At 41.2% G+C, this 12,062-nt stretch overlaps 2 protein-coding genes across 3 annotated transcripts in view; one reads left to right on the forward strand and one right to left on the reverse strand.

The window, feature by feature from the left end:
* The window catches only part of bace2 (beta-secretase 2), a 168,000-nt gene that overhangs the window by 15,865 nt on the left and 140,073 nt on the right, over positions 1-12,062 (reverse strand). The gene's annotated exons all lie outside the window — the stretch shown is intronic.
* Positions 9,450-12,062, forward strand: part of LOC306830732 (cell adhesion molecule DSCAM-like) — a 102,676-nt gene continuing 100,063 nt past the window's right edge. For both annotated transcript variants that reach the window (XM_079354372.1, XM_079354373.1), the window contains exon 1: positions 9,450-10,372. In XM_079354372.1, coding sequence (XP_079210498.1) covers positions 10,330-10,372 — 43 coding nt within the window. In that variant the 5' untranslated portion in view covers positions 9,450-10,329. The remainder of the gene's footprint in view (positions 10,373-12,062) is intronic.

The raw sequence follows: 12,062 nt of genomic DNA on the forward strand, positions 1-12,062 counted from the left end.
AAGGAGGTTTAGACTTGGATGCATACACTAAGCTAATAACTTTCTGGCCCTGAATAAAGAAGGTGAATTGAAAATATAGCATACATTTTAAGATCTTCCCTTTGACTATGCAATAAATATCCTAATACTATATATGATGCCTGAATGTGGTCATTATAGGGGCAGGCATATGGAGCAGGTGTGGTTGTATATACAGTCTGTACCACACTTTCCTTGTGACTCAGTGGAAGTCAGCTCAGGTGGAACACCTTGAGTTTGTTTCTTAATCTCAAAGACAATAACCAATTAGGAAAGTTGAACCGAGTTCCAAGGAATCATAAAAAGATAGAGATCAAGTCATTATCTTGCATAAGCAAACAGCTTTCACATCTTGAATATTGACAGTGGTGAGATTTTATATTTCTTCTCCCACAAAATGAGATTTTTTTTTCGCCCTGACGTTTCTTTTTTCCTTGGCAAGGCAGAAAGTTATCTCTATAATATTCTCATGAAGGCTCCTTCTCACCTTGCAGTTTGTATTGAGTCTCCTTTGCGCTTCACTGTGCCCTTCTGTTCTTACAGCTATCTATCAGTTTCATTGCATGCAATCTTCATCCTTGCAGCCTCCCACTACCCACCCACCCGAGGTGTATCAGTTGTGTTCACCCTGCATGTACGGTGCACATGCAGTGCACACAAGCACAATGTGTTTTTTTTTTCAAAGGGCTCAACATGTTTCTTGGCCCTCTCTTTAATAAAAAGAGAGGGCGCTCCCAGGCAGACAACACACGCCACAGACCTACCCTGGCAGGGGTAGGAGAGTTTGGAGAGTGCTTGCCCCCTGGCAAGAAAGCGAGATAAGGGTCTATGAGGGTGACAGTGTGGTAGCAGAAAATACTGAACAAAAGCAGGGAGGAGGTCGGAGGGGGGTGGGCTTCTTCATACATTTTTATGACCACATAGGTCAGTAGTGATCCTTCGTTACTAGGCAACACTGCAACCCTGAGTTGGATTGAGTTGTGAAGCTAAGGAGTCAGATGTTCTTATTACAACAGCCCTACATAAGTTCTACTGTGTAAATTTGTTTACAAGTAGCTTTTGTCTTTATGTGCCGTTCTGAGAAGCAAGGTTGCAAGACTGCTTCAACTGGACAATTAACCAATGCACTGAAATGATTAGAACTCCATTGATTGGGTTAATATATTGTTATAGCCCTACTGTGATATATGGATATGTTCATCTGTTCATATATGTGATGATGGTAATAGTGATGAAAAATGATGATAGGCTGTTTGTTTGTATATTTTAATGATCCAGTTCATATGGGGATACACTAGACTGTGGGTGTATTGATTTTTTCAGTTTTCAAGCAGAGAATGGAGGAGATGGAGACCAGGCGTATATGCAGCCAGAGTACAAATAACATAACCGACCCTATTCTTTCTTTTCTCTCTCCTTTTCCTGATTCTCTCCCTACCTTCAGCTACCTTCACTATCTTTTTCATCACTCATTTCTCTATCCCCTTTTCCATCACCCTTTCAACCCCTCAACCCCTCCATCCTCACTTCCGTATTTCTGCCACTCTTCCAGCCAGCAGCCTTTCATAACCCCCCCCCCCCCCCACCCACCCACACACACACACACACACACACATGCACGCACAAACAAACACACTCACACAACTACACGCCTGCACAAACACCCCTCCTTTTTCTCGCTCCCCTGCCTCTCCTCCCATTTCTGTCCCCTTCAGCGTCCTAGTTTAGCACGTCAAGGTTGGCTACAGAAATTCTCCTCTGTGCCTTGGGGCTAACCAATGGGAAACTAGCTGGGGTTGCTGTGGCGGGCTGGGGTATTGGGATTATGAATGGAGAGGAAGATGAAGAAAAGGTTACAGTTATGCATATGTTGTGGTAGATCTGGAATCGAACTATGATCATTTAGAGTAATTCATTAGTAATTCTTAATTGTTTTATTTTTAAAACAGCTATATTGGTTATATGATTTTGGGAATGATCAATTACATAAAGACATGAGGTTTGTGAAAGTTGTGGGAAAACTTTCAATTAGATTTTTTATTACATATATGATGAGTTGATACAAATCCTAAGCCAACCTTTTTTTTTCTTTGCCTGCAAACAGAATGCTATCAAAATGTGCCCCTCCTTGTTCAGGAATAATCCATTGAAGCACCTGACCAATTAGATCATATTTTCTCTCTCTTTAAAACACAGAAAATCAGAAATGTATCCAGAAGAACAAAAAAGCGATGTAGGCAATAACACTTCTAATTGCGTATAACTGATGCATTTGACCTTATACAGTTTTCTACTTCAACAGCATTCTTCAAGTATTTGTATTTGTCCACAGCATCCATTACTGATTTTCAACCAAAGGCAAATAACTCATGAAAGCTACTCAGCCTGACTTAGTTTATATACTGTAATTGGTTTTGACTGTGCCCACATTGCATATCCTGACACAGAGTATGCCATCAATCCATTTTGCTTATGGTGTCAGATAAGGGTAGCGGTTGACTAAGCAAGTCAACCCAGAAATGGATCTCCCAGGCAACATTTTTCAGCTCGTCCTGGGGGAGTCTAGGGCGTTCTCAAACCAGAGAGGATATACAGTATAATTCCTCCATCATGCTCTGGGTCTACCCCGAATTTTCATCCCAGATGGACGTGCCAAAAAACCTCAAAAAGGAGGTATCCAAGAGGCAACCTTATCAGAGGCCTGAACCACTTCATCTGGCTCCTTTCAATATGAAGGAGTAGCAGCTCTAATGTAAGTTCCCTCAGGATGCCTGTGCTCCTCAACCGACTGCTAAACCTGCGACAGCCACTCTACTAATGAATCTCCTATTTGCTGCTTGTGTACCCAATCTTATTGATTTGGTCACCCATAACGCATATGTGGATCAACTGGCAAATCAAAAGCTTTGTCTTCAGGGTTAGTGCTGTCTTCTCCACTGCAGTTCTGTTCAAAACCCAAAATACTACTGAGTCTGCATCAACCCATCAATCAATCTCATGATCCAATTTGTCTTGATGTATCAGAGCAAAACAGTTAACAAAGGGAATAAAGCAAAACTAACAATAACGTAAGTAATAAAGTACAAGATGCAATTGCAAATATATAAAATAAATAATACCTAATAGACCTCTGCAAGATGTTCCAAGTTCACCCGCGCTTCTCCTTCAGGTTTCATAGGTCTGCATGGCAGCCTTCCGTACCATCTGATCCAACCACTAGGTGGTGGTTCTACCCCTTTCTTTTGAGTGTCAGAAACATATAAACCCTCCAGGTGCCTCCATCCTTGCCAACATAGGCATTGAAGCCCCTCCAGTAATACAATGGAGTCCCAAGGTGGAACCGTTTGGACCCCACAGAGAAACCACAACAAGGTTGCATTCTCTGAACTGCCATTGGTGCACTCTCACAAACAAATGTCAGAGCCTTCCACTCTAGACCTGAAGCTGCAAAGAAGTGACTCTCTCATTCCCCAGGGATTACTCTTACAGAGAGGGGCTTGTGAGTATTCCCACACCCAACTCACACCTCTAACCCTCTGCAACTCCAGAATAAGAGAGAGTCCTGCCCCTCACCAGAAGTTTTGTTCAAGAGCTGGTGTTGCTGGTGAGCCAAACTATCTACCTTGTACCATTCCACCTTCTGAACTAACTCTAGGTCTTTCTCTGTGTGAGGGGATCTTCAACATTCCAAGAAACAGGAAACAGGAAAAAACAACTGGCCTTGCTCAGTCCAATGTTAGCAAAACTAGCCTCCTCAAGCTCATTATTGCCACCCATCCATTTTCTGCCACTTAATCTGGGGCCGGGTCGCAGGGGCAGCAGTCTAAGTAGAGATGCCCAGACTTCCCTTGCCCCCAGACACTTCCTCAAGCTCTTCTGGTGGGACCCGAAGGTGTTCCCAGGACAGCCGAGCAACTTAGTCTCTCCAGCATGTCCTGGGTCTACCCCAAGTCCTCCTCCTGGAGGGAAATGCCTGGAACACCTCCCTATGGAGGCGTCCAGACAGCCTCTGGAGCAGATGCCCCAGGCACTTCACATAACTCCTCTCAATTTGGAGGAGTGCGGCTCTACTCTGAGCTCCTCCCTGGTCACTGCCTATCTCTAAGGGTGCGCCCAGCCACCCTATGGAGGAAGCCCATTTTAGCTGCTTGTATTCGTGATCTCATTCTTTCGGTCATGACCCAAAGCTAATGACCATAGGGGAGACCATAGGGGAGGGTAGGAACAAAGCTCCACTTTGCTCCTTCTTCACCACAACAGACTGATACAGCAACCACACGGCTACGGATGCTGCACCGATCCGTCTGTCTATCTCATGCTCCATCCTCCACCAACTCATGAACAAAACCCTAAGACACTTAAACTCCTCCACCTGGAGCAAGTCCTCCCCACCGGGGAGGGCAAGCCACCCTTTTCTGGTTGAGAACCATGAAACCGCAGATTTAGAGGTGCAGATCCTCCTCCCAGCTGCCTCACACTCAGCAGTGAACCGCCTCAGTGTGCACAGGAGGTCCAGGTTCGATGGAGCCAACAGGACCACATCATCCGCTAAAAGCAGAGACGAGATCCTGTGGTCCCCAAATCGGACCCCCTCTGGCCTCTGGCTTCACCTCGAAATTCTGTCCTTAAAAGTTATGAACAGAGGCAGTGAACAAAGGGCAGCCCTGCCAGAGGCCAACGCACACCAGGAACAGGTCCAATTTACTGCCGGCAATGCAAACGAAAGGGCCACGGACCCCATAGAAAAAAATTAGTTCTTCTTGAATCTGAGGTTAGGAATGGACTTTCCAAGGGAGACTGAAGAGTTTGATTCCCCAGAGTTAGATCATACCCTCCGACCCCCCTTCTTGAAAAGAAGGACCACTACCCCAGTCTTCATTATTGCCATGTTATATCTTTTTTTTATCTACACACAAACCTGTGTGCCTCTAGCTGGAATCTGGTATACTTACCCAAGAAGGTTATTCGACCTTCTTGGTTGTGCCACCATGACTGTGTGTAGATACAAATAAGGAAATACAGCACAAACAATTCATGAGCACAGGTTGTTCGACCTTCTTGGTTGTCATCAAACAAAAGGGCACATTTTTCATGAAGAAAAACTGGAGAAGGTGTAATCAGAGAATCAAATTAAAATAGATTTTAATAAAATCCTAAAGAGGGCGACAACAAAATCTTTTTACTAGAGCTACCGAGCAGTGTTTTGTGTACATGGTAGATGTCGGCTGCCTCTGAGAGGAGGTAATCTCCCAATTTTTATTTTATCATTTGTTCCTTTGACTTTCTTGCAGCAATCCATAACTAAAGTTTGTACATGTGTCCTGAGGCTGATTGACCTTCAGGTGTCTTTTTAACCCATTGGGGCCAGTTGGGCATGGAAGTACATCACTCTGAACTGTGTTTAGCAGCCACATCACTTCTGCCAGAAACATGTAACCTTATACACACTTCAACAAATGGCTTGTCCCTTATCAGTGTCATTGTCTTAACAAACAAAGGGGATCAGTATTAAGTTGCTGAGAATGTTTCTATTCTGAGTTAATGGATCACAAAGTGTAAAGGCAACCTTATCCTCCTTCAGGTCATGAAGGAGTAGGCCGAGAGCTGACATTTTGCTGATGATAGGCCAGTCTGTGTTTTGTTGAAAGAGACACTAGGCTTCACAAGAGTTGTCAAAACAAGAGGCCCCATCCTGAGGGATTACCCGGCCTGTCTGCCCACACGCCAGGGACATGGGACAGGGAGGGGCAAGAAGTGGGGATGCTTGTATGTTTAAGAACATGTGTGGAACTTGAATGCCCTGTAGAAAGGAAGATGGTGAATGGATGAGAGACAGAGCTGAGGGAAAATTTGCTCTATCCTTTTAACATTGTTAACATTTTGCAAAGACAGCAGCTGTAAAAGGCTCCTATCAAGAGAAGACCACTGCTGTATTGGAATATGTTAAACAATATTACAAGAAGCACTTGATTTGATTTAGTTCATGATGTAATTCATTTACCCACTGAAACTCACTGTGTGTTTTAAGTTATCTGATCTCCATTCATTTAAAAGGTAGAGGACAGCTCTGATAAAGTTTCGCTGCAGTTATTTAGGCTTTCACTCTGATGTTAACCTTCTGTGACTTTTACTAATTATGAAATGGTCCCAATTTAGTGTTTTTGTTTTTTTTAAATCTTTTGTTTGATGATTTTCTTAAAAATACCATTGATGTACTTTTTTTCTATTCACAATTCAATTCACAATTGACTTAACTATGTCTAACTATACAGGGGCATAGACAGCCTTTACATGCAATTATTAAATAACATAGCTCATACCCTGATTCCTCTGATTTATAGTTATATTCTTTGGTTTATCATCTGTAATGAAGCTGGCAACAAAACAAAGAGCACCAATAACAATAATAATACATTTTATTTGTAAAGCACTTTACATTTTTCAATCTCAAAGTGCTACAGGGTTTAAAAAGATAAAAGAGTAGTTAAAAACACATAAAACATCACAACAACACCAAGCACATTCCTTGCCAGTGTGAGTGTAAAAGTCAGAGGAGTCATGACCTTGGACTGAGCTGTGCTCATGAATAGTCTCATATGCACTTTACTTGCTTACTTGTATCTACACACAGTGATGGTGGCACATGCAAACACATACAGAGACATAAACGCATTCATGGCTAAGACTGTCTGCAATGCAGCAGCCCAGGGGCCTCATTGTCACATTCAGTTACCACTGTTTAGGCATCATGCAGGGGGCTGAAATGAACTACACCCGTCTCCTCCCCTACCCACACAGTAAACCCTTCCAAATATCTACTCTACTTATATTCAAAACATGACTGCGGACCTACTGAATAATTCCTTATTTTTAGGAGTATTTTTTGTTCATTTCTCACGATATGTGAATATTTGCATAAACATAGAATTATAACCTGTTGTCAGAAGGTTATTTTAAATAATATGGCAAACTATAACACACTTAAGATTATATTTACCTGAACATTTTGTAGTTTTATATTGAATTGTTACATTAGAAACCTGTAATAAGGCTGTTTTACTGTCCTTGTTTCTACACACAACACAAAAAGGACTGATGGCATAAAATCCTTCATGGGGTAATGGTCTAATTTAGTTTAATGATTTAAAATAATTAACATCAGCCTTATAGGGTTTCAATATTAGTCTGCAGTTGGTAAATATGTTCCTCCTCTACATACCTAAAAAATGTAGTAACGCCTAATTCCTCAGCATACTGGTCACAAGATTTTCAGGGTGAAAGTCATGATATTGTCTTTCAAATTGCAAAGTAATATGTTCAGTTGCTCAGATGTCTGCTTAGCATGAGTGATCAAACACTAGCACCTGTTTTCTATAAGGAGCCATGTGGTCTTGCTCAAATAATATTTTTTTTCTGCCTGAATTGTGTTTTGCAAAAACGATTGTAACATTGTTGTTTTTTAAAACCTCTTCAAAGAAGGAGGCAAGTATCTTTTAATTTCAATTTTAAGAGTAAACTGCTATTAAACCTCACTGACACAAAACATATACTGTGATATTTCAAAATTAAAGTCCTTTTTGCTTAGCCAGATTTGAACAATACCTAATTTTCTTTAAAATGTCAGATGGCACTCTAATTCCAGTGCAATCCTATTTTTCTATTTGGTTTCTGTTTGTCTTTGCTGGCAGATAATGTCACCTTCAGTTAGAGAAAAAAATCTACTGGCATTCAACATTGCTGGAGGCTGAACCATGTGAAACGTCTAGTTCTGGTGTGGTTGATAACCTGTTAGGCATGAAAATGATTTGCCTTTGGCATCATGCACAAACACACATGGTCCTTGAACTTTACAGGAAAAGTAAATTAAAAATGCAGAGGTTCCCTTGAGGAAGGTGGTTCACTTTCCCGTCTGAAATTGCTCAGGAGCAGAAAATATATAGCATTCATAATGTAACTACAGTATATGACATTTAGAAAAAGAGTAGGACATTGCTTCTGAAAATCAGAATGTGAATTTTAACAGAAAATAAAAAAAGGTAGTTTTTCATGTGCATCCAAGCAGACAAATGCGTCATGTCTGAAATTTGTTAGTGCTAATGACCTAACTTGCCAAAGACTTAAGAGCACACACACACACACACACACACAAGTACAGCATTCCCAATCCACTGACAGGCAGGATCCCTGACCCACTGCCCTGATTCAACCATGTTTTCTCTTTAGAGCTACTGACACTTTGATTGTTTGAATTCATCTTGAGGATTAGCAAAAACAAGTTTGAATGATCCTATGTCAAACTAAACATAAAGTTGGTAATCCATAATTCAACAATCTCGTTTTAGACTTGCATCACATCACACAGAAGGGAAAAAGAGGGGGCCATGTGATTTTAAGGTAAGCTCATAAAGTATTCTGGTACAGACTTTAGCAAGGACTGAGCAGTGCCCGGGTTTGTCTCCTGCAAGAGTGAGCATAAGCAGACAAGAGGACAGCCACTCAAGACAAACATATAAAGAGCAGTCAACAGTAAAGTAGGTTGATCAAAACACTAGCTCTCAAAAGTTACACCCATGCCACCATCTACACAAAACTGACACAGTGATTACGTAAACTATTAATTTCCTTTCAACAAATATGTACAACTCTCACCAAGAATTAAATAAAATAGGACATTTAGTCCAAGTTGGATGAAATGAGGGCAGACAGAGCACATGATCCACACATATATAAGTTTATTTTTCGCTCCTTTTGTTCACATAGGGAGTCATGAAGATATGTCATCAGTCCAGCTGATGAAAACAGAAAAGGGATAACCTGGGGTAAATAAACAGAATTTCACAAACAGTATATATATTCTGTCATGTGGAATAGAGAATGAGTAGCAGACTAGCCCTGCTGGTTATATCACGTTCAGTGTAACCCAGCTTTGTGGACAGGCCCACAGGCTCCTGCTGACTACAACAGCTACACCCTTGACTTCAAGGCAGGCATTAAAATGGAGTGATGATGGTGGTGGTGGTGGTGGTGGTGGATTACGGGTTAAGGGAAGCGATATGAAGTGTGTTTGTGTGGGGGGTTTGTGTGTGCGCCTTAGGGGTGGAGAAAGCTTTTACTAAACCCTGTTATATTTTCTACAATGTCTAACTGCTTCATTGTCTTTCTGTTTTCTTTTCCCGCTTATGTTATTAAATAATTTGTTTTAAACTGATCCTTATACTTAAATGAACATACAACATGCGACATTGGATGTCCTTGTATGTTCCAGACCCTATAGGTGAATCTCTGTTCATTTCCATAGGGGTAATAGCCTATTGGCTTTCTTGGAGCTAGACCTGGTCTATCACGTTGAATACTGAGTGCGCCTGCACAACAGCAGACAGCGCTTCCTGAGCCGAAACACCTCTGAGCCGAAACATCTCCGTGCGTAAAAATGTTATCCTAGGTGCCTCGTGCGTCAGGTGCAGCTCATTTCCTTAATGCAAATTGCTCTCCTCGCAGCGTGCTCTCACACTCTTACATCCAGTAGTATCTTGCCCTCAGGACAGACCGGTTGCTGCCTCTGCTCCTTTAAGGCAATGAGGAATTAAAGCGTCTGCAGGGGCAGGGAGAGGGTTACTCTGTGTAATGCTCAGAGAGTCAGTGTGGTGCGATTTAGAGAGCGGCAGCAGGGAAGATGCGCTTGCTAGCCTCTTGCTGGACGCACAGAGGCGATGAAGATGATCTGACTTTGGAGTCTCAGAAAAAACCTGCTTTTCATTCTTATTCTATCACACTCTTCCCCCTGCTGGCTTCTTTGCTCTTTAGTTATTTTAAATTTCTATTTAATTTTCTTTCTTTCCATCCTCAAGGATGATCCGTCAGTCACTATTTTCTTTAGGAAATCGGAGCTTCTGACATAAGATTTAGTTTAGCTAAATCCTTTTTGCATTCATTTTTGTTCAAGGATCCGCTCGTACCCGACTCTGACTCAGCATCACACTCACCTGGGCTGGTTTCACCCCTTCAGCATCCCTTTGAATAACAGGGAGAAGCAGCAAGACGCGGAGAAGAAGAGAGTCTGAGCACAGCTCTCCCCAAGACAATCACAGAGGGTCATTTTTGTTCCAAGCGCTAAGAGAGGGCTCCGAGAAAAATAAGAGTGGTAGGAAAAAGTAAAAGGGATATATTGAAATTAGAGACTTGGATTGGCTTGCTCCAAGACAGTGGCAAATGTTTAACCTTACTCCAAGCGCACAGAAGAGAGACCCAGGGAGGCACCGGTCGGAGGAAGAAGAGAAAGCATAGCTTAGGGGGGATTGAACGGAGCAGGGCATGTGGATATTGGCTTTTATCTTTTTCCAGTGCATCTTGAATGGTAAGTTTCACCGACTCCCCATTGTGTTGTTTTTATAATTTTTATTATTATTATTGATGATAATAATAATAATAATTGTTAGGGTTCATTACCAATTGCAAAAGGTAAATGACTGGTAGTCAGCTAAGTGAATGGAGAGGAAGGATGGGGGTCACCTGTGACCCACATGAAATGGATTTTATATGCTTGTCAAAGGACACCCTTGATAGAGGGAGGGACGGGCGAGGCATGAATTGCGTTTTAAATCCTTCAAGCTCTCCTACAAACCATTAGACACATCTGGCCTTCAGATTTTCACTCTGGGCAGAATGAAATAAAACAGATAAATGATGATGGTTTGGGCCTCTTTTAATTCATTTGTTTGATTGTGTGGGTGGGATATGATTTGAATATTAAAGTTTTAATTATGTTTTGATTTGCAGGTCATTTGTGTAATTCGTTTCTGTTTGTATTTGGTGCCTAATGACACTTCTCCTCTCACAGTCATGTTCCACTGTGGCCCTTAGTAATAAGTGACGTATGTGATATAATGGACATTTTGTTTAACCCCCCCCCCCCCATCAGTAAGTACATTTTTCAAGTTCAAATTGAACTAAAAATATATTGTGCTTAAAAATTAAGAATCTAAACATCATAGAAGCATTAATAGACATTTGCATTTGAGGCAAACTAAATGTAACGTTTTTATGACTGAATACAAATAACAAAAATGTCTTCATCCAATTTGGCAGGTATTCAAATTCACTTTAATTGTGTTTACCTTTAGATGCTGCTTTTTGAATGGGATAAGCACACATAGTTCAACCTGCTTTTTTGATAAAAAAACAAAAAAAAAACTGTAAGTCTTATGTTGTTGATGAAACGCATTGCACAAAGGTCACATTTTCAGGAAATGCAGAAGTAGACAAAAAACAAAAAATGTGAAATAAATTTTCCATTCAAATCGACTCGTTCTCATTCTCCATTTAAATGCTGTATTCAAACACCAAGATTTGGTTGCCGCCTTTGCCATTGTTTTTGTAATTATGGTACACATGAATTTGGTTTGGTGCTAGTGAACCCGCGCACTATGCATGCAGCATTCACCATGCATACACATTTGTGTGCTCATAGTGTATCAGAAATCAATAGCAGAAAATTAATACAGTTTATTGGATTCACTTATTGGCCAGATTCCATTCTACAGGGAGGGATTATGGCTAACTGGGTGTGTGCGAAAACATGGGAAGAGAAAGGGAGAGTAAAGAAAGGGAGGGAGAAGGACAGAAAACGGAAACATGTCTGCCAGAAATCACATCAGGGTGGTTAAGATGGAGATTGTTCACATATTGAAACAAAATCAAGCCCGCAGTTGGATGCATTTGTATCAAAGGGTCAAGATGAACTGAGTTCATATAGCAACATTTTAAAAAGGGATGGATTTACAGGTACAAATGCCCTTTAACCACATTGATAAGCTACGATTTAATGATATTTCCCCAAAAATAGATTTTCCCCTCTGGCTTATGTGATAAAATAAGGCTTCGAAATGGATTTTGTTTCTGTGTCGTCGCTTTTCCACCGCAGAGGCAACCCTCAGTCGGTACCGTTTATTGACATTGACTCCATATAAAATGGTTTCTCCCACAGCCCAGCTTGTGCTGAAACTAATAAAGAAACAATAAGGAATCCTAATTTATCTTAATCATCT

This window comes from Symphodus melops, assembly GCF_947650265.1.
Source record: "Symphodus melops genome assembly, chromosome: 10".
Taxonomy (NCBI): domain Eukaryota; kingdom Metazoa; phylum Chordata; class Actinopteri; order Labriformes; family Labridae; genus Symphodus; species Symphodus melops.